The sequence below is a fragment of the Bubalus kerabau genome, chromosome 8, assembly GCF_029407905.1.
Source record: "Bubalus kerabau isolate K-KA32 ecotype Philippines breed swamp buffalo chromosome 8, PCC_UOA_SB_1v2, whole genome shotgun sequence".
NCBI lineage: Eukaryota > Metazoa > Chordata > Mammalia > Artiodactyla > Bovidae > Bubalus > Bubalus kerabau.
Window position 1 is genome coordinate 13,041,253 of NC_073631.1, and position 23,892 is coordinate 13,065,144.

Consider the following 23,892-nt stretch of genomic DNA (forward strand, 5'->3'; position numbering starts at 1 on the left):
GAGAGAGAAAAAAAACTGCACCAGAGCTTTCTTCATTTGAGCAGTCGGTTTTGTTCCCTGACTAGGCTCCCCACATATCTAAGTGCACTGAGTACATTCCCAACTCCGACTGCCAAGTTAAAATGAAAACGTTCTCAGTCTAGAAATGATTGAGGTGGTTTTCTTTAATCAAATTAGAGCGGCCAAATGTTCCTTTCAAAGGTAACTGTCTACTCTGCAGCTGTATGCAAACTACCACATCAAATGAGAGAGGGGGAAAAAAAATAGCGATAGAATTGTGTCCTTATAGTACAGGGCTGGCGGCAAGGGTGGAGAAACAAAAGCGTGAGTGCAGCGAAGAATGACACTCACAGAGAGCTTCCAGAAATATGCTGACTTCACAAACTGCGAACAACTTACTGAAACTTCCAGAGTATAATTAGTTATTTTGGGGAGGGGAGAAACACGGTGGGGGAAATTCCCCCTTAAGAACTGCTAAGCAGCAATAGATACCTTGAGTCATTTACCCTAGTGACCAAAGCCTCAATGAGAAACATTAAACGACTTCACAGACACAAAAATCTCATAGACCTTGCTTTTTCACTTCCTGCCTCCATCAAAAAACACACTACAGTGAGTAATCTGGAGTATCCAACAAGCTTCAGTCAAGCTCATAATGATTCATTTAAATGCAAAATAGATTCTTTTAAATCATCAAGACATGGGAAATTCCTGCAAAGAAATTAATTCGTCTTGAGTTTTATTTTTCTCAGTTTGTTTCTCATAAGAAAAACCAGCTGGTTAAAATCAATATGATATCAAACTAGTTATTGCATGATATGGGCTTTATACTGCCTGTTGGCTTCAGGGAGGAATACGGCAGGAAAATCTAGAATGATGATGGATTTAGATAGCCAGATGAGACAGGTAATGGAAGAAAAAGATGATGTTCTTTCTACATTTATCACTCCTTTCCAGATGATTAATTACACTGTCCTCCAAATTAGGGAATGCAACAATAAACAGCCATACTAGCTATCCAGTTTTTTTTTTTTCTTTTTTTTTACAAAAACTAATGGGTATTTAGGGCTATAAGAAAGCAAGAAGGCTGACTTATCCACCTGACACAAACAACTAGAAACTGAACAAACATATGAAACCACCATTTTCAGATACTGGAGTACAGGAAGCACAGGACTGTGATCCCGGAGACAAGGGAAACAAATCAGGGGCCCTGGACCACCCTGCCTTTACGCCTGGAGGCAGTTTCCAAACCATGGGCACAGGCAAGAGAAACATCCCATGAGGTCCATTGTCTGGGTTGAGCAGGTTGAAATCAGAGCTGAGAAGACAAGGCAGCTAAAGTGACTAAAATCCGTGAGACAGAGAACTGAAGAAAAAACTACCCAGAAAAAGAGCTTCCGAAATCTACACGGGATCTCCTGAGTTCTTGCCTAAATCTGCGCCTGAGGCCAAGCGAAAAACTGCTTCTGAGGAAGAACAATTACCAGGAAGCTGTAAACTGAAAGATTCCTAGAGCTCACACAAAGCAAGAAATCTTTCTAGTTCCCACTAACCAGAAGAGTGAAGACCACAAGAGGGTAACGCGGTCTTGGTGGTGGGCCTGACCTAGCCCTCAAGTCAAGTCTAAAGCAGCATCTCCCCTCCTCCTTTTGTTGTTGTTGTTCAGTCCTAAATTGTGTCCAGCTCTTTGCAACCCCATGGACTACATTTTCCAAAAACTAAAAGTAAGCCTTGGAGGGATCAAACTCAACTGCAAGTAACTTACTGACCCTCAGAACAAAAGTTCAGCATTCTTTAAAAGAATGGAACAAAATCAAGCAGTCAACAATGAAATATTCACAATGTTTGGCATTCAATACAAAAGTATCAGACATGCATACATATAGGAGAAAAATCAGTCAATAGGAATAGACCCAGAAATAACACAGATTATGGAATAGCAGACAAAGAGCAACTATTATAAAAGTTCTTAAAGATTTAAAGGAAAACATGAACACATGAGAGGAAAATGGGAAATATTTTTTAAAGAGTCAAATAGAACAAGTACCAAGATACACTTTATCTACATTTATTAACACGTCTTAATCAATTTGAAAAGGATAAAGTCATATAGCATTGTTCTCTGATCACAACAGAATTTAATTAGAAAGGCATTTGAAAAATTCTGTATATATCTGGAAACTTAAAAACACAAATCTAAATAACCCACAAGTCAAAAATTCATCACCAAAACAGGGCTAAAATATTTTGTATCACACGAAAATGGAATCACACTATGTCAATATTTGTGGGAAGCAAATAAAACAACATAAATACTTATATTAGAAGAGAAGAAAATTCTAAAAACAATGAACAAGGCTACTATTTCAAGAAGCTAAAAAATAAGAACAAATTAAACTCAAAGTAAGTAGGAAAAGGAATTAAAACTAAAAGTAATTATTGGTGGAATAGACAATAGACAAATTATAAAGAAAATTAATTAAGCCAAAAACTGGTTTATCATCAACAGGGTTAACAAAAATCTACCTGTATTATCAAGAAAAACAGGGAGAACATACAAATTACTAACATCAGAAATGAAAGGGGAAGACATCACTACAGATTCCAGGCATTAAAATGATAAGAAAATAAAAGAATCCATGCCAGTAAACCCCAAAGGCTAGATGAAACATACAATTCCTTCAAAAACAAGTTGCAAAGTGATTCAACCTATATGGCTCCATGTCCACTACAGAAATAAAATCTGAAGTTAAAAACCGTCCCCTGAGGAAAATCCTTGGCTCGGATGACTTCATTGGTAAATTCTGTTAACTATGTAAGAAAATAATACTAATGTTACATGAAATCTTTCAGAGGAGCTAGAAACACTTATAAAACTCACTATATGATAACAGGATTACCTCCTAACCAACACCTGAGACATTATTTAAAAAAGAAAATTAGATAACAATATCCTTCATGAACATAGTTGCAAAAATTCTTAGCAAAATTTCAGCAGACAAAATTGCAAAAGCAACTTTCAAAAAGAAGAAGAAAATAGTTGGAAAACTTACACTACCTGATTTCAGGACTTATTATAAGACTGCTTCTAAGTCACTTCAGTCGTGTCCAACTCTGTGCGACCCCATAGACGGCAGCCCACCAGGCTCCCCTGTCCCTGAGATTCTCCAGGCAAGAACACTGGAGTGGGTTGCCAGTAATCAAAACATCATGGCACTGGCGAAAGTATAAATATATAAATCAATGGAACAGAGCAGAGAGTCCACAAATGGACCTAAATTTGTATGGTCAACTCATTTGTGATCAAAGTGCCAAGGTAATTCAAAATGAAGAAGGCGTGGTCTTTTTAAACAAATGGCGCTAGAACAGATGGATATCCATACAAGAAAAAAATTAAACCAGACTCTTCCCTCAAGCCACACACAGGTTTAACCTGAATGTACCACAGACTTGACATAAAAGCAATAACTATAAAATTCTAGAAGAAAACATGAAAAAATCTATGTGCCTTTGGGGTAAGCAAAGATAGGATACTAAAAAAAACAAAATCCATCAAAGAAAAAAATTATAAACTTTGGAAAAATCAAAATGTCCTCTTTGACAGACACCATTAAGAAAATGAAAAGGCAAGCCAAAGACCTGGAGAAAATATTTGCAACACACACACCTGACAAAAGTGTTCCACAATACATAAAAACTCTCACAATACAATTGGATCATCCAGTTTTTTAGTGGTCAAAATATTTGAATAGATAGTTCCCAAAAGAAGCTAAGAGAATGACCAATAAGCAAATGAAAGATGGTCAATAATATTAGTCATCAGGTAAATGCAAATTAAAACCACAATCTGGTATCAGTTCGCACTTAACATAGAATGGTTAACAGTAAAAGGATTGACAATACCAAATGTTGAGTAGAAAGCAAATCAAGTGGAACCTTTACACACTGCTGGTGGAAATACAAAATGGTACAACCAGTTTGGAAAGGTTTGGTAGTTTCTTTGAAAATTAAACATATTAATACATTTGCCATACAAGTCAGCAGACCACTTCTAGATACTCGGTTTTAGGCACTAAGTTGTGTCCAACTCTTGCAGCCTCCTGAACTGTGGCCTGCCAGGCTCCTCTGTTCATGGGATTCTCCAGGCAAGAATACTGGAGTGGGTTGCCATTTCCTTCTCCAGGGGATTTATCCAGACCCAGGAATCAAACCCGGGCCTCCTGCATTGCAGCAAATTCTTTACCGACTGAGCTACGAGGGAGGCGCTCTAGATATTTACCCAAATGAAATGAAAGCATGTGTCATATCCACACAAAGACCTATACACGAATGTTCATAGCAGCATGATTCATAACTGCAAACTGGAAGCAACACAATTAACCATCAACAGGTGAATGAATAAATAACGCAAATTATGGCAAAGTCATATGAGAAAGAACGTACTACTAATACAGTCAACATAAATGAACCTCAAAAACACCTGTGCAAGTCAGACATCAAAAAACACAATAGTGTTTGATACCATGTATGAAACTCTAGAAAGGACAAATAGAATCTATAATGACAAAAAGAAGATTAGGGTTGCCAGGGGTTAAGGTAGAGGAAGGAGACTGAATGCAAAGGGGCCTAAGGGAACTCTGGAGTAATGGAAATGTCTTAGATCTTGACTGTGATGGTAGTTTATCTGAGAGTATAAACTTGTCAGACTTTATTAAAAAACACACTCAAAATGGATGTCTTTTACTGTTTGTAAATTATATCTCAATAAACTTGATTTTTTTTAAAAAAGCAAAATAATATCCAAATACTGAAGTGAAGTGACAGTCGCTCAGTCGTGTCCAACTCTGTGCGACCCCATAGACTGTGGCCCGCCAGGCTCCTCTGTCCACGGGATTCTCCAGGCAAGAATACTGGGGTGGGCTGCCATTCCCTCCTACAGGGGATCTTCCCGACCCAGAGACTAAACCCAGGACTCCTGCAATGCAGGTGAATTCTTTACCGTCTGAACCACCAGGGAAGCCCATCCAAATACTCCTCAGCATTTAAGGAATCCAGCAACAGGGAAAACAAAAAAGTTAGGAACAAAATACTGACTAAAACAGATAATATGGAGAACTTTTTCAAAATTTAGAGCAATTTACAGACACAGTACAACTATAAAACCAGAATAGAATGTTCATTTAAAAAAAAAAAACAAGCAAAGAACAACAACAAAAAAGATGGTTTGAGGTTAAAAATATAACTGTGAAAAGAGTAAATTCAATAGATGTTTGGAAAATAGCGCAGATTTCTTTAGAATAAAGCAAAACAAGCCCAAAGGAAAGAAAATAATTAGAAAATAGAGGAAAAGATGGTAAGAAACATAAAGGCCAATCTGTAAAACTGAACCTTAAGAGACTTAGAAGTCCCAATCGAAAGACTGAATATCTGACGAACAAGAGGGATTCATGAAGAAAGAACAGAACAAATAGGAAAAAGTAACGTTTAAAAACAAAATAAATATGCACAGAAAGATTTCAAGGAATGCCCAGCAAATTCGACTTAAAAAAGCACCACACCCAGTCACATATTTCTGAAGAACACATCCTAGCAGCTTTCAGAGCAGAAAGAAAAAAAAAAAGTCACTAAAAACTAATTAGAAAATCGTATCAGTAGATGATTTTTATTAGCAACACTGAATACAGAGAAAGCAATGTTTTGTGGCAAAAATTGTTCATCCTAGATTTCTACAATCAAGTCATAATCAATTGTGAGAGGCAATAAAGATGTGTTCAAACAGGTGAGGATTCAGAAAAGTGTATCTCTCATACACAGTTTCTTAGGGAGTTTCTCACAAACCTACACTAGCAAAAGAAGGGTTTGAACTACTGAAGAGGAAGAGTCAGGATGCAGGAATGAGTAGCTCCAAGTCAGAGGAGCAGTGAAAAAGTCCCAAGAAGACAACGGTTCATCAATCCAAGTAAATAACCAATTCTCAGTAAACCAAAACTTCAGAGAACTTCAGGAAATCGGGCAATTCAATAGAAATAGATGATATGATGAAGTGATTGAAAAGAAAACATTCTGGCTGTGATAAAGGCAAATAGTGTAAGAAAAATAAAAAGGCAATCATAAACTCCAGGAAAAACAAAGTCATGGTCTGAAAAAGCAGTACACTAAAATAGGTGTAATTTTTTTAAAGTGATGCAGAATAAGAAAAGAGAATCCAGATGTCTGTATTTAAGAAAGAAGGACTCTCTCAGCCTCACAGGGTTTTAACATTGGACCTATACCTGAGGTTGCAAAACAGAATGCAAATATTTAACAACTTTAGCAAAGTAGCTGATGGAAGTTGTGAGGAAAAGTTAGGGAAATAAAGAATTCCTCTCTTACTAAATGTAGACTCAAGAGACACTGCCAAAAGAGAAAGAACAAAAAAAATTATGTTTAAAGATACTATTTTAAATCATCATAAAAAATAAAAATGTCCCTATCAAACCAAAGAGGAAGGAGATTAACAAGGAGTAGTACTGATGAGCTAAATCTTCATCTTTCAGAATAGGAAGTCAATAGTTATTACCTGAAGTTTTAGATATTAAGAAATAGAGCATAGCATATTATCTAGATTCACAGAGGAACAACCAGAAGCACCAAACACAGAATTAAAAGAAGTTGTATCTGGGTACTGGGCACAGGGGTAGCTGGGACAGGAGCCTTGCTTTTTTATGTCATGATTATCAAGGGGGGAGGCACAAATTCTTTAATACTTTCTAGTAAGAGATGGTGGGCTGCCGTCTATGGGGTCGCACAGAGTCGGACACGACTGAAGCGACTTAGCAGCAGCAGCAGCAGCAGTAAGAGATGGTAGATGTGCCCTCCCCTGACTCTGTGGGGCTTTGAACTCACTTGTAACCAACAGAATGTGGCAGAAGTAACCCCACCTGTTCCTAAGGACACTGACTGGCTTGTGGAGCCATTCAGGGCCACAGGAGTCCAGTTACTCTGCAGCCTTGATGCTGAGAGGAAGCTCAGGACACATGGAGCAGCAAGGCGTACGTGCTTTGGTCCACAGGCCCCCTGCCCAGGTCTTAGAGTATGTCAACCAGCCTGAGTGAACACCAGACTTGTGAATGAAGACATCCTCTCAAAATTAATCAAATCCCCAGCAGCTGTGTCATCACAGGGCAGAGATCCTACTCTCACTGTGCTGTTTCCCAGCCACCCAATCCTTGAGCCTAAGAAAAAGGTTGTCTCCAGCCCCTAAATTCTGGGGTAACCAACTACACAGCCATATTAATCAGAACAGCGTCTTTAAGAGAAAACATAATTACTTTAAGTTAAAAACTACAAATAACCCCCTTGGTATCCTACTTCAGTTACAAGTCCTTGCAATGTATCTGACAGCAGGCTGGGACCACCGCACGCTTTCACTCTATTCTAGTCTATTCCACACCATTCCATTCCTCCCCTTCTCCTTCCTCTTCCGCTTTTTTCTCCTTTTTCTTTTCATCATTACTATTAGCCACAACCAAGTAAGGTCAGATCCCTTGGGGATCACAGTCAACTGATCTAAGCAGAGAAGAAAGGTGTTTGGAGCAGCAGCAACGCCAAACAGCAGTACTGGGCCAAGGTTCACGGTGAGACGGGCCCTCGATAAGCACAGCTGTAGGGGCTTACACCACGACTTTACAGCTCACGCCAGACTCTTCAGGAAACTGATTGTCAATCCTCTCTATAAAATTTCAAGACCGAGAGAATGGGAAACTATATCCTAAAATTCCCACCAAAATATCTAAATCAACTCTGCCACAAATCATATGACCATTTAAAATATCAGTTAATACTGTTTATGTAAAATTATGTTTATAACTGAATGAAAATATAGTGGAAAAATTAGTTTAGAGGGAATATATCTTAGTGTCCAGTCTACTTGCTAATTACTAAATTATTCAATAACTCCTAATTACTGTCATAATCCAATTTACTAATATAATTATTAGACTATATAATCTTAAGAGTTTTAAATGCAATACTAATGAGTGAATAGAAAAATAACACAGCTGCTAAATTTGGTGTTAATTTACACTTTTACTGTCATAAAAACTCCTGTAAAAGAGTAATCTTTGCTCACTGCTTAGCTCTTCGGTAAGTCACTCAACAAGTATTTATGTGCCAGACACTGTTCTAGACACTGGTTATAAAAGCAGTGAACAAAAGGGGCAAAAATTCATGTCTTCATGGAGCTTATGTTCTAATGCGAAGCATACATTCTATATTAATTCATGCATTACTTCAAGACATGTGCATGCTAGGCACGATGGACAATGCAATATGGCTAAAATAAGGTGAAGGTGAAGTCACTCCGTCGTGTCCAACTCTCTGCCACCCTGTGGACTGTAGCCCACGAGGCTTCTCGATCCATGGGATTCTCCAGGCAAGAATACTGCAGTGGTTTAGCATTTCCTTCTCCAGGGGGTCTTCCCGACCCAGGGATCGAACCCAAGTCTCCCGCACTGGAGGCAGACTCTTTAACCTCTGAGCCACCAGGGAAGCCCTGGCTAAAATAAGGTACCCAAGAAAAAGGAATCAGACAACTATGTCATTTTATCATTATGGAATTAAAAAGCATGATAGCCTGAGTTTACTTATTCAACAAACACTGGCTATGGTCTTTCTAAACGTGCCAGAACTTTAGGCTTCACTAGGTTTCAACGCTTGAACTCTTAAGAAAATTCAGATTTACGTAAGCATTGCCAGATTCTGTCACTATTTTACATCTCCACCATATAGTATCTCTCACTTCTACCTCAACTTAGCTCACCTTCTGCCATGTTCTTGCCTCCTTTTAATGAGTCTGTGGTCCTTTCAGTTCATAAGGTATATCTCTTAACCATTCTCTGTTGGCCTAATGATGGTTTCACCTCTCAACTTTATCACCTAAAATGGGGAAAAAAAATTATACCATTTTTCATAAACAAAGATGCTACTCTTGACTCATCTCAAAAGTCCTATTTTTCTCACATCAGGAATGGGTACCACCAAATCAACCATGCTTTTGTATAGTTCTCCTGGAGACCAACTCTCCCGTCTAAGTCAACCTTTTGCTCTTTGCAAAACTAACTGGTTTAGTTGAGGACCCAAGAGGCATCATCAATCCTACACGCTAGCCTAATGAGCTCTTGGTTAGAGAAATCACCACTGATTAAATCTCATGGGCTTAAAGGAATTTGTAACAACTAGCAGGATGTCTCAACTTTTCTTTTCATCTTAATATGTAAGAGGTATGTTATTTCAAAGGAGGGATGCTGTCCCTGTTCTTTAAGGGGACTTCCATAACTTAAATATACTTCAGTCCTGATCAGCAACAGGAGTCCTTTCCAGCCCAATCTCTAAATCTTGTCTCTGGGTTTCTTATGGCTCAACAAGAAAACATCCCGTTTTTATCCAAGGCTATTTAATAGCTCCTTTAAGTGATTCTACACGGTTGGAATGTAGACGACATCTAAAACTCCCAACTTGAAACCACTCAGCTAGCTTCCTGGTTTCCACCAAAAAGTGTTAAAATGTATTGGTCAGAGCCAATAGCCTAACATTTAAAATGCAAAGACATATTTTGTTTTTCTTGTTCTGTTGCTGAATAGGGCTAAGAGTTAATGTTTCCAACTTTACACATTCACACCTTACCCTCTAAAAAGAAAACATTAGGAAAAATACATGTTTTACACTAATTGTTAGGAATACCTAACACAGAAATTATGAGATTACTTAACAAAGGAAGCAAAATAAAAAAGAGACTTCATTAGAGATTAGTGTCCCTGAAAGAGAACTACCTCTTTTCTGTGGATAGATCTTAATGACTTAAACACAGAGTATACAGAACGAAATTTAAAATGTCCTAAGGTGGTCATGCCGTAAGAGGAGCCTTGGAAAATTCCAGTGTGTGCCATAAAAAGGAATAATTCTGTTTGAGATTTTGAAATAAAAAGAGAAAGAACAAATAATTCCATTCCTCCTTGAGTTAAATTGAACAGTGAACTAAAGTAGATAGCACCACGCTTCCAAAAGTTCTGACAACGTGTTCCTGGGGGCGCTGTGTCCTCAGACCTGCCGACAATAAACCCATTAAAGGACAGGATATTGGGGAAAGGTGATTCCCCGGCGGTCAGTGGTAAAGAACCTGCCTGCCAGTACAGGAGACATAAGGGACAAGGGTTTGATCCCTGGGTCGGGAGGATCCCCTGGGGGAGGAAATGGCAAACCACTCCAGTATTTTTGCCTGGAGAATCCCATGGACAGAGGAGCCTGGCGGGCTACCACAGGGTTGCAAAGAGTCAGACACAACTGAATGAATGACTTAGCACACAGAAAGATTTCACTTAATTCCATTCCTCCGAAGAGTTCTTCCAGCACAGAAAGCCACATTAGTGGTAAAAAGAAAAGTAAAAGAATTCAAGCAATTAAAATGTATTCAGAGTAACTTACATTCTTATATTTAAAAATGTGCAAATCATTTTCAACTTTTACTGAATGTGTGCACATTTCCTGATGTTAATGTCTTCTCTATAGTATGTAAATTAAGCCCAAGACTGTTAACCATGGGAATTACTTAAATTTTAAAACTCACTTGACTATAAACTATATATGCTGGAGTGAAAAAAATGAAAATTCCTCTTTTCAATATTTATTATTCCCGGGAAACCAAATAAGTATAACCCAATATACAGATCTATTTTCCCTCTTTATTTGACACTCCTTTGTATTAACTTTCCTGTGATGGAAATAACCCATACGATCCCTTACTTAATACCTACACCCCCTTTTCATTATTTCATTCATTTGTTCATTCATTCATTTTATTTCCACTGGATGTAGAATGTAAATGGACGTGACCCAATACACACTTTCTGCCTCAAGGAGCTCACCACTGGGGTGTGGAAAGTTAAAAGGGTCAGAAACAGTGGGAGGAGGGGAGATTGGTATTATACCTTACATAATAAGCATAATAATATACAGGGCAGACAGACATATACTAAGCACCATAAGGGAGGGCTGAGGTTGTTAAGGTTCAAAGGAAGCAGAAATTTTATCCAAATGAAGGTATTAAGGACACACAAAAGTCAGGAAGCACATGACTAAAGGAGGAGAAACAGGGTCTGAAACACGTGAAGACAGAATCTGGAGGGTGGAAAATTCTCCCAACCCTCCGATGTATAAAATTTTAAGTGAAGAAACTGGTTTTCATCAGTGTTTGCTCAAAATGGAAATTCACCCGTGTCACAGATAACTTTGATAATTCAACATATGCAGTTGTGAACACTGTGCACCAATTTTTTCTTTTAGGATAAGAAAGGTGTGAAATCGAACTTATCAGAATTCCTTTGTTTGTAAGGCACAACCCAACAGCAATACTAGAAACAATAAAGAGGACGGTATGCACCCTCCCCAAAGAAAACAGTGGCATTAGAGCTTGGTTCTGAAGGATGCATACATAGCACTTCAACAGGTGCCGGCAGGTGGTACGGGAGGACAGCATACCCTGAGACCAGCTCCCATTAAACACAGTGGGGGCGGCGAGGAGCCCAGGGAGAGGAAATGGACTAGTCAATATTAGTGTAGGATGAAAGCAGCAAACGCACACAAAGAATACAAGAAAATTCCATCAAAGTTGAGGCTAGGACTAAAGATTAAAAAAATAGACAGTCACAGGGAAAATTTTAAATATCAGTAAGTATTTGAATGTTCTTACTAAATAGCTTGGTGTACAGATACAGTCAAAACCAATAATCTGCCAGCATTGTAGCTTGAGATATCAGTCACTTCAGTGGTATCCGTCTCTTTGCAACCCCATGGGCTGTGGCCCTCCAAGCTCCTCTGTCCATGCGATTCTCCAGGCAAGAGTACTGGAGTGGGTTGCCATGCCCTCCTCCAGGGGATCTTCCCAACCCAGTGATCAAACCAGTGTCTGCTGCATCTCCTGCACTGCAGGCAGATTCTTTACCACTGAGCCACCAAGGAAGCCCTACTAATGTTACACGCAACTCTAAAACGACGAAAAGTTCTCATGTGAGGGGCTTATAATTTAATTTACTCTACTTCATTCAGGACACATATTGGGCAACTAACAGTATGGACCCTGTTATTTATGGATATAAAAGATACAGCCGACCCTTGTCTTCAAGTCAGCAAACATAAAAGCATTAAACTGAAAATACTTTTCTCATTCAACGGAATGTTTTCTGATACGCAATGCCCATCCGTCATCCTGTTCTGTTAACACTAGATATAAACCTGTTTTTGAGCCTTAGTTATCCTCAGTTTGTATCTACAACTCATGTAACTGAGGAATAAAGTAACTGATTAAAAATCAGGCAATTTTTTAATGCATTTACACAACAGTTCCTACACAGGTCAAAGAGGGTTGAATCAAGTTAAACCTAAAACCCTTTTCAATGAAAAAAACTCCTGTACTGTGATTCTAATTCTACTGAACTAAAATCCTTTAGGAAGGCTAAATAGGACTCAGTAATTAAAATGGCTACTTGAATGACAAAGTAAGTAGCTGTCCAAATTCAGCTAAACTACTAACTGTTTAATAATGATGCCATCCCAAATGGACTTCCAGGCTACTGCTTCCACACAGATTCCTGCCACATGCTTTAAGCTGCCTTTATTTTGTGATACATATATACAATGGATTATTACTCAGCCATAAAAAGGAACGAATTTGAGTTGGTTGCACTGAGGCGGATGAGCCTAGAATCTGTTATACAGAGTGAACTAAGTCAGAAAGAGAAAAACAAATATCATATATTAATGCATATATATGGAATCTAGAAAAAGGGTACTGATGAGCCTATTTGCAGGGCAGGAACAGAGAGGCAGACGTAGAGAATGGGCTCGCGGGCACAGCGAGGGGGCAGTGCGCTGACAGAGTGGCACTGACACGTATCATTCCCACGGGCAACACAGGCAGCTGGCGGGAGCACCTACACGGCACAGGGAGCTCAGCTGAGAGCTCTGTGACGCCCTGAAGGGGTGGGCTGGGGGTGGGAAGAGGGCTCAAGAGGAAGGGGATATACGGATACTTACAGCTGATTCACGCTGCTGTATGGCAGAAATTAACACGACATTGTAAAGCAATTATTCTCTGATTAAAAATAATATTTAAAAAAAATGTTCTTAGGACTTTTCTTGTGGTCCAGTGGCTAAGACTCCAAGCTCTCAAGACAGGGGGCCCAAGTTTGATCCCTTCTCAGGGAACTGGATCTCACATGCTGATAAATAAAATATATATATTTTTTAAAGGTGCCTTTATTTCACCTTAATGGGGAGCAGTTACATGAGTAGCTGGTAAAACAAAATCAAGCATGGCAACACGCAGGTGACACTCAGAACAACTGCCCAGCAGCTCTTAACAAAACTCCTCCCTCTGACTGCTCACCCGCCTGCCCCAGTAGACTTGGCATCTATAGATCACCAATCAAATGGTAACCTTTATGTAGGCAGGCTTGTCACCAACCCCCTGTGTCTATTTTCCATGCGCCTGGAAAAGGCCCCGCTTCCAAACACTACCTTCTTGTACTCCCACTCCTCCTGTGCCCAGATTTCATCTCTGCTGTGTTCTAGAACACCAGGAAGCTCATGATTAATTTCCTTCCTAAGAAGACTGAGGAGGACTTCTCTGGGGTCCAGTGGTTAAGAATTCGCCTATCAATGCAAGAGACACAGGTTCGATCCCTGGTCCAGGAAGATTCCATACGCCACGGAGCAACTTAAGCCTGTGCGCCGTAACTCCTGAGTTGGTGCTCTAGAGCCCCTGAGCTGTTAACTCCGGGAACCCACATGCCTAGAGCCTGGGCACCCCAAGAGAAGCCACTGCAGTGAGAAGCCTGCATACAACAACCAGGGAGAAGTTCCCACTCCGAAACTAGAGAAAGCCTGAGCGCAGCGATCAAGATCCAGCGCAGACAAAAACAAATAAATAAACCTTAAAAAAGAAGACTGAGAAGCTTATCTGAGCCTCATGAGAACTAGAAATGGTGTGATTAGTTCAAGAAGCATGGGCAACACATATTTACTCAGGTGTCTGGAAGTTGCTATCCTACCTAATTTTCAAGTATTATAGTGTTTATTTCACTAACTGGGAATTAGATGCCAGGGCCACATTATGAAATAGTTCATAAGCATTTAGATTTTTTTTAACTGTTCTTTGTCTCAAATGAATTTAGTATTATTACTTACTTAACTACATTATTTACCCCTATTTTTACTTAACTATAGCTATTTAAATGATCATAGTTATTACCCAATTTCCTTAAAAGCAGAATGTAATGGATAATCACCACACTTTTTTACAGATTTACTTCAGTAAGGCATACTGCAAGAATTCAGGAATTTCCCGAGTTGATATGTCGTTTATTCCTGGCAAACCATCACCTTTGTCTACATATAGTTCATTTTTTCCAAACTAGAAATGTACTCACTGGAGTTAACTCTTCCATCAAGCGACAGAAATTATTTTAAAATTGCTACTGAGATTTTAGAGCACGTCAACAAGTTTCAAATGGCATGGCAGGCAAGCTGCTTACCTCTGGACTTTAGTTTATCTATAGTACCAAAGGGCTGAAAGGCCTCCAAAGTGTCTTCCAATCCTACTATTAATGAGTTTCCCATCACACAGAGTATTGGATGTTTTATTCTTAAAATACATTCTTAGGAAATCATTAATAGTGAGACATGATTTTTTTTTTTTAAGGTAATTTACTTTTTTAAAATTTGATTTTTAATTGGGAGGATAATTGCTTTACAATGTTATGTTGGTTTCTGCCATACAACAATGTGAATCAGCTATTAAGTATATATATGTGTGTGTGTGTATGTATACATCCTTCCTCTTGAGCCTTCTTCCCAACCCTCATCCCTCTCAGTAGTCACAGACGGCCAGGTTGTGCTCCCTGTGTTATACAGCAACTTCCCACTAGCTATCTGTTTTACACGGGGTAATATATATGTTTCAATGCTACTCTCTCCTCCCTAAAGGTAATTTACTTTTAATAAGGAGTCTGTTTTCACAGATATCCACTTACCTTTGTTCTAAACATAGGAAAATACCCTAAAAGATACTCAAGTTTAAACAAGTCTTCCTCTTAGGAGCTACTTCCTCATTGATAGAGAAATTCTAATAGTTCCATAGTGATAACAGTTGTGTGAAAAGGATACAGTGCAATCCATGGCAACAATTCAGCACTACCAAGTTCTTCTGCGGCAACAAGGAATGGGAGAACATTACTATGAAAATGTGTATTTACTAAAGTTCAATAACTTGGAAACTTCTCAAGGAGCATTCAGAGAATGAAAGACAAAGCCTACTTTTCACATAAAAACACATTTTAAATTCGTGCTTCTCCTGCCTTCCCTGAAACAAGTCCTAATAAATATATTATTCACCCACAAAATAACAGTTTATTCAGAAGGATTCCCATAAACTAACCCACCTGAGGATTCATGTTTATGCAGCAACCAATCATGTATCTTTCTACTCTGTTAATAGGTCTTCCCAGAGAAATCACATTTTTATTCTTTTTATGATATTACTGAGATCATTAAAAAGAGGAAATGGGAAAACTCTCCTTGAATAATAATCAGTGAGCTATATGCATTTTTCTGGTTTTCTTAAAGCAGTGATTAAATTTGCTAATAGTGATAATTTGACATATTCAGACATCACCAGTTTATTCACTGAAATACTGAGAGTTTTAGATTACTGAACTAGTACTTGAAACTGAATTACTTCTCCTGCTACCCTAACAAATTTCATCCCCGGAGACAACACTGATAACACTAACCAGTATCTCTGTAATGACATGATACTCATGTCTCCAGGTTACGGTGACCATACTATTCCTTCAAAACCAGGGAGAATTATTATTTAAAATCCCCTTGGTTTTTAAACAGTAAGTCCTTCCTAAATCCTTGTTGAGTAAGTGGAGCTCAGATGTTCATATCTATCAATTGTACGTCAATGTTGTCTTATACAGATCTCTGTGTATGTCCCTAAAGTGAAATTTAATCCTGCCAAAGCATTTGATTCTGATTAGTGTTTCAGTTATCTAATTATTCAATCAGCAAATTCACAGTAACCAAATTATCACAAATATTAGCTGCTCTAAAAAAAAAAAATGGTTAGGTGAAATATAGCAAAAAGTCAATGGAAATAAAGAGAAATGAATTTTTAAAAATATCAAAGAATTGTTCATCCCATGACAAGGTTAAGTTCTGTAAATGTAGAGACTTTTTCAACTTGTTCACTGATGTATCCCCAGCTTCTAATAGTGTCTGGCAAATACTGGGCCCTTGATAAATATTTGGTGAATGGATAGATTGCTGATAAAACATGTTATTTTATCCACTCTGCATACTTAGTTCAGAAGGTAAAACGGGATTCATTTGTGGAGTGCAGAAGCTCTAATATAGGTTCATACTGAAGTCTGATTCTGGCGAAGGCTCCCAGATTTGGAATTACTAACTGTAAAATACAAATAAATTTATATCCCAGACACTGACTGGCTGATCAAGCCTGGGCCTGGGATACATCAAGCCACAGGTAAGCAAGAATTTCAAGTCATTATCCCTGCGCATGCCGGCAGTCCCAGAGCCAGCAACAAGGCAGCTTTTCAGGCAAATCCATCAAATATCTCAAACTTTTGAAAAACTAATGTGTTTATTATGCTTCTTCAAGCTTTGAGGCTTAACTATCTGTGGGAAGGGCCTATAATTATGATCAATTACTTGTGACTTGAAGGCATTTATACAGGCACCTATCTGCCCTTTTAAGAAACCTTTAAAGAACCAGCCATAGGATTGTAAAATGGATCCTCTGGGGCAACAATAAATCACAGGTTTGGGGGCCCAATTCTGACAACTCTCCCTTAGAAGGAAAGAATTTGTCACCTGTCCTTGATTTCCTAACCCTGCCTGAACAATTATCGCCATCATCTAAAATGTGAATTCCTAGTCAAGCTCAGCAAGTCATGGGGACCAGTAATTGCCCCAGGCAGAAGCAGAAGGGAAGAAACAGGAAGGAAACAAATGCAATGGATATCTGCAGCTCGTGAGGATGACATCATCGATGATTTTCTCAAGTGTCATTGAACTTCATGGCATATGACTGATGGTCTTTTCTGACAAACTATAGGCTCATTATATTCCGAGTAGCTTCGTGGTTCCGGAACTTGTAACATCTAGGTTTGAGTATGATTCATCCCTACAGGAAAGGACAGGTGAGCTAATGCCTTGCTGGGAACTTTTACCAAGGCAAGCCCCCTGTCCATCCCTCCCCACCCCCCCATCCCCACCGTCAATCTTCTTGAACACAAATAATACTTGAACATCGGAAGCGCTCTTAAATTTACAAACTGTTCACATATACACTATCTCAGTTTCTCCTCACGATTCTTAAGAGGTAGATGTCATCTTTACCACTTAACATGTGAAATAGTTTTAGAAAATGATGCCTCTGTCTTCCGACATATCAGTACAATTTCGACTTATCAATGCAATCTCCTAAAATTTCTCAGTACAGAATCCAAGACATGTGGCTTGGTTAGAAAAGTGTAAAGACACACCAACCTCAAGAAGATAAATCAAGAGAATAAGTTGGATTTGCCGGCACAAGGGCAAAAACAACTTCCCTCTGTTATGAGAGTAAATTGTGCTTTAGGGAAAGGATGGTGTTACACAGGGGTGCCTCTGGAATACCTCGACCATTGGAAGGACATGATTTTATTTATATACATGATAATCATCCTTAAATGGACACTATCCATAGGTAACAGACAAAATAAAACAAGAATTTTGGACTTAAATTCTAGCGGTGGAATTCACCCTTTGGGAAGTAACTGGGTGGTTCCGCTAGGAAGATAACTAAGTTACAGGGGACAAATGTACCCTTCGCTTTCCTCTCCAGTATCACAAAGACGACCCAAAAGGGTTTCTGTTGTTTTTTCAACAACAACAAAAAATACACAGAAGGTTACCTACTGCTTTTATATATAATCTCATCTTCCTAAATCACTGATTCTTTCAGTCCCTCTCTTCGCTATTGGCTGAAACAGAGGTATATTGGGATCCAAGCTTTACAGCCATTTACTACCTTGTTCGTGTAGTTACGATTCTTTGCTGCCTTCTAGCCTGAGTCCTGACTGTGGCAGGAACAAAGCACCATACAAGTCATCCGTCCTGGGATGAGAGGAGACAAGTCGAAACCTCCCAGGAAGACTCTGTAGACACATGGGCTCCCTGAGTCTATAGAGGGCTTGGTATTTCAAAGGTCAGTCTTGGGTCTCTCCACTTTGGTGACTAATGTTAAACTGTTTGACTTTTCACAAAAATATTTAGCTATGCTTATTTACATAATCTCATCCACAGCACACATACAGTAGTAGATATATATTTGTTGAAAAGAGCCCCTCGACGGATGAGGAGACAGGAAGAAGACCTCAAGACCTCCTTTTTCCAACTTATTATTTTAGACGTTGAGAAAGGTAAAATCACACCCTAATTTGTAGAAGTTTCCGGGCATTCCTTTTCAGCTTAAAACTATGCACCTCTGTTTAAAAAAGAAAAGGATGACACACCACACAATGTCAAACACACAATGGGGAAATTCCAGGATCACTAAGAAAACACCATTATCCAAAGTCACACACACTTTGGTTTAATACTGGTTCCCACACAAGAAACACGGTAAAAACTGCTGCCTCCCCACCCGCCAGCACAGCCCACCCAGGAAAATCCTGGGCAGGACGTTTAGAATCTAAATATTCCATAACCTGGACTGACTGACTGGAGAAGGAGCCTAAGGGCTATGCTCTCTTAGACACACAAAATAATACAAACAGGTAACATATTTGGAAGACATTTTTAAAAGGACACAAACTGGGCGTTGGCACTGAAGTCCTTCATCAGGCATCCTTATCATTATGCAATGCTAGCATAAAGAAACTGTAGGTGTAATTGACAAAATTATTCTCAAGTGTTTTTGCACTTTAAAACCTCATTTATACTAGGCTATGGCAGAAGACTTTTCTTCCTACTAATTACCACCATACCCTGTTACCTCTCATTGATTCTCTCAAAAACTCCCCTAATGGCCAAGGAAACTACACGGGTGGGCTGGGGGTGGGGGGTGGTGGGCGCCCGTCTCAGGTTGCCTTGTTCTAGCCCCTAAAAGACACCCATCTTTCAGGACCTCTTTCAGGACGAACCGGAGAAAAACACTTAGAACTGGCACAGCAGCGAGGAAGGCTGCGCAGGTCATATTTTCTGACTGGTCTTTTTGCTCGCTGTCTGGCAAGATCACCAGCTCTGGCTCGTGGCTCTGTCGACAAAACTCACTCTCATTCCGTGAGGTCGACGGATGGCGCGATGCCTCCCCCGCCGTCCCCCCACCCTCCCGCACGCGCAGCATCTTCGTGGGGCCGGGGATCCCAGCCCCTCCCCCAGCGCACGGCCCCCGACGGCACGGGCGCCGATCCACCGCTCACCTGACCACGTTGGGGTGCTCGAAGGTCTCCAGGTGCCTCAGCACCGCCACCTCGCGGATGGTGGAGAGCGGCATGCCCTCCTCGCCAGTCTGCACTCGCACGCGCTTCAGCGCCACGAAACGGCCTCCGTTCTTCAGGTCCCGGGCCTTGAACACCTTCCCGTAGGCGCCCTCCCCGATCTCCGCCACGCACTCATACTGCTGGTCGGCACGGCTCAGGCCGTCCTTCTCCATGCCGCCCGGCGCGGTGCCGCTGGGGCGGGCGGGGGGCGCGCTCGGCTCGCTGGTGGCCGCCGCTTGCCTCCTCCCGGACTCCCCGGCTGGCTCCCTCGCGCCCCGGAGTTCGGTCTCGCTTTCTCTCTCACCCCCCGCCGACTACCACGCTCGGGCGCTCGGACTCTCGCGGCCGCCGGGGCTGGATGGAGCGACCTCCCCGCGGGCGGGCGCAAGCCTGGTGCCGCCGCTGCGAAACTCCGCCTGCTGAGTCGCCGAGGAGCGAGCCGATCCCTCCTCTTCCCTCCCCGAAGCGCAGTCCTCTGCAGACACCGAGGCGATTACATAGTCTCAGTCTCAGCCCGGGCGCGTCTCAGTCCACGGTCATTCCACCTAAAAGAGGAGACGGGAGGACAAGAAAAAAGTGTAATTAGACATCCCAGGCGCCTTCTCCGGGGTTCCTACAGGGACCCCTCCTCCTCCTTTACGCAGCCCCCATCGCTACCCTCTGCGAGCTCCTGCCCTCTCCCAGGCCGCTTAATCCTTCCTGGTTCCTCCGAGAAAAACGAAGTTACTTTTCTTTCCCTGCAGAGCTGGAGCCGTCTTCGCGCGGAGAGGTTGCAGGGGCCCCTCTGGGATGAGCGCAGGGCGCGGGACGCAGTGGAACGAGAGGGGGCGTGCCAAGCAGCCCAGAGTGTGCCGGGAGCGCGGGGGAGGGGAGGCGCCGGGCACGTCAATGTCACGGCTTAATATTTCCCTGTATCATTGTGTTGCGCTGCTACCCTCCCTGCCTGCCGGGCCTGGACGTCAGGGGACAGGGGCTCCATGGGTGCCGTGGGGGCGTTCTGGGGTCTTGCGCAGCCTGGTGTGGAGAGACCTCGGGTCCGCCCGAGTGCGGCCGCAGAATGTGGGTGGGGGCTCCCAGGACCTTTGTAACCCGATGCTGGGAGTGTGCGAGAAGGGGTGGTCAGACATCTGCTCGGAAATTGCTTCCTTTCTTTCTACTTTCAGTTTTTCTACGAGGAGACGTTTAAAAACGACACACAAATGGTCTTTTTAAGGTAAAAGAGTCTGGGTTGGAAACGGAATCCTTCCTCTGACTTGGGAAGACCTCCCTGGTGGAAACCCATCAGATCCGAGAGGGCGGGAGCTCCCGCTACTCGGGACTGGGTGAGAGATGCCTCCCCCCCGCGGTGTGGCGGCGGGGAGGGGGGGGGGTGCGCGGGTGAAGTCGCCTACCGAACCCTAAGAATGGGATAAAGAGGTGCTCGCCGCACTTCAGCTTGTCTTCTCCTTGGAGAACAACTTCAGAAGCAAGGCGGCATAATCGTGACTCGCCTTTAATTTTTCAACCGATTGCAACCTGAGCAAAACTCAGCCTCCCCTTAAAAAGGGTAAAGGGTGGGGGGAGTAAAGGCTGAGCCTCCAGGGGAAAGCGAAAAGGGGTTGCGCCCCGGCGGCCAGGACTCGCGAACCTTTCCCCACTACCAGGGTTGTTCCCTAAGTAGGCAGCAGAGGTGGTTGCTCCACTCCCCTTTCAGCTTAAGGTCGGGTCCGAATAGCAGTCAGTGACCCCCGGGGCCCACCCCACACACACACACAACAAAACGGGGAAGGGGTGGGGGGTCGCACTCTTCTTTCCCATTCAAACTGCAATTCAGGACCCAGGGGACCGCCGCTCCACCAACGCTGTGGCCTCCGCCGGACATTCACCGCTCCGACTGCGTGTCCGAAATTCCCGGAGCTCCTCGGAATTACCTGCCCCTCAACCTCTGGCTCTCTCGCCTTCCGCCAGGAATTAAAGATACAGACTGCGCGCCCCCCGCGGTCTGCGGGCGGAGGGGACCGCGGAGAGCACCGGGCCCCTCACATTCTCTCCATTCAAAATTCTCCTTAAAAGGTGAAGGCTAGTCCTGGGGGCGGGGGTGGGGTGGGGGGCGAGGAACTAGCCCCCCGAGCCGAGGAACCAGCGGTCGGAGCCAGGCCGAGGGCCACACAGGTAGTGGAGGAGCCGCGGCGAGCGGCGCCGCCCGCCCCCTCCCGCGGGCCCCCTCCCCGCCCCAGTCCTGCCCGCCGCCCGGCGGCGAAGGAAGCGGCGGGGACGTCCCACCCCCGCAGGGAGCTGCGCCCGCCGCCCCCGCCAGGCCCCGCACCGCCCGCCCCGGCTCTCCCCCCCTCGCTCCCCGGACTGTCGGCTCCGGCGGAGAGAAACGGGAGCAGCCGTGCCTCCCCCCTGTCCCCCGCCCCGTCCACTTTTTTTGTTGTTGTTGTTGCTTTCCCACGCTGGCTGAATGTGACTTGACCCCATTTCAAAAAAGTTTGACAGAGTGCTTCAACATTTCCGCATTCCTCCGCGACTACAAAGGCTGCAGCCGCCTCCTTCTGCTTTCTGTCTCTGCTCTCTGTCTTCACACTCAATGAAATCCTTCATGTGCCTCTCCCGAAGCCTGCCAAGCACCGCAAGGGTCGCCACCACCGCGGCGACCAGAGGCCGCCCCGGGGACCACGACTCCCGCGTGTACACACACGCAGATGCGCCCACGTGCACACTGACGGGCGCGGGGCTCGGGCCCGGAGGTGTTCACCCCGGGGGCGTGCGTTTTAACGATATTTTAAATTAGGAAAGTAAACTAGGAAACTAAAGCAAGCGTCCATCCTTGCGGGGGGACTCCCAGCCTGGGCACTGGCCGCCGGCGTGCACTCCTCTCTTAAGTGCAGAACACGCCCGTGGGGGCTGCCAGCAAAAAGTCTGCGTTAACATTTATCTCGCGGTGGGGAAGGTGGAGCTCACACCCACACCTCGGCGAGATGGAGGGGGAGCTTTCGTGGGGAAATAAATACAAGGTACCGAAACACATTCTCTCCCGCGTGAGGTCCCCAAAAGCAGTGCATTTTAAACCCTGAATGTAAATTGCTCGGTGAGTTTCCCAGTGGAGCCTAAGTTCCGTTTGAAAGACTGGATAAGAAGTGTTTGTGTGGGTGTTTGTGCGCAAGACTGTGTGCGAGCAGGCACAGGAGCTCGGCGCTGGGGGGAGTCCCTCGTGTGGGATGTTCCCCTCTAGTCAGATTAGGAGAAACTCCTGTAGCTCCCCCGAAACTGGCCCCTGTAACCACCCCTCCTGGATCGTAAGGGGTTAACCACAGCCGATTCCGAGAACCTACCGCCCCCCACCCGCCCCAGTCACCCCCACCCACCCTCCCCTCCGACCCCGGCCAAGCCCCCAAGTCTTCCCCAAGGACCACCTCCCCACCCCGCACCCTGCCGCCCACCCATCAGCGCGCACAGCGCCTCACCTGAGGGGCCCGGCCGCGGCGGGCCTCGCGAGGGGGCTGCGGGGACCGGTCGACCTTCGCACGTGTCCGCCGCGGCGCGGAGCAGGTAAACCGGCTCGAGGAAGGAGTTAGCGGCGCTCGCTCGGGAGAGGGGGTGGGCACTGCGGCGGAGGGCGGAGGGACGGCGGAGGGCGCCGCCCGCGCGGCGCGCTGGGGGCGGACGGAGGCCGCGGGGCTCCGGCCGGGGCTCGGGGCCCGAGCCGGGGAGGCGGCGGGGGCGGGGTGGGGGGCCCTGGAGGCCGACGGCCCGCGACCCTCCCGGCGGCCGGGTGGGGGGCTCGCCGCTCAGTGGCCAGCGAGTGTGCAAATTAAAGCCTTCCGGAGGGAGGGGAGGCGGCCGAGCCCCGGCTGTGCTCTGAGCCTCCGGCTCTCCGGCTCTCCGCTGCGAGTGGGGGGCGAGAAAGAGGGGGGAGCTAAATGAAAATTTCCGGCTTTCGCTGCAACTGGAGTGGGGCGACTAAAATAGGAGGCGTGAGAGGGAGAGTGGGATGTGTGGTCAGCAGTCGGCTGAGTTACCAAATCCAGGGTCGCCCCGAGTTGGGGTTTTTGACAGAGTGAGGCGAGCGGGGGGTTTCAGCAGTCACTGATGTAGACGGATGGGGAAAACACAAAACGACCAATAATAATCATGAGGGGCCGGTGGGGATGGTAAATACTAACACTTTCCAAGAAACTGAAAAATCAGACCAAAAAAATAACTTTATTAAAAAAAAATTGGCAGGACGCCTTGCAGAAAAGAAAATACTAATCTGTCCAAGTACTTTTCACTTTCAGCATGAGCTACATTTGTTTTGTTTTCCTTCGCTTCCTTTCGGCCTCAC

General features: G+C 43.7%; 1 protein-coding gene across 3 annotated transcripts in view; it reads right to left on the reverse strand.

The window, feature by feature from the left end:
• CDK6 (cyclin dependent kinase 6) overlaps positions 1-23,164 on the reverse strand; it is a 248,447-nt gene extending 225,283 nt beyond the window's left edge. The window contains exons 1-2 of one of the 3 annotated variants that reach the window (XM_055589718.1): positions 23,033-23,164; positions 19,527-20,131 (exon numbers count right to left, since the gene is read on the reverse strand). In XM_055589718.1, coding sequence (XP_055445693.1) covers positions 19,527-19,759 — 233 coding nt within the window. In that variant the 5' untranslated portion in view covers positions 19,760-20,131; positions 23,033-23,164. Of the gene's footprint in view, positions 1-19,526; positions 20,132-20,243; positions 20,391-23,032 lie in introns of those variants that run through there. The other 2 variants (XM_055589717.1, XM_055589719.1) reach the window with 2 other exon arrangements.
• Positions 23,165-23,892: the final 728 nt, after the last annotated feature.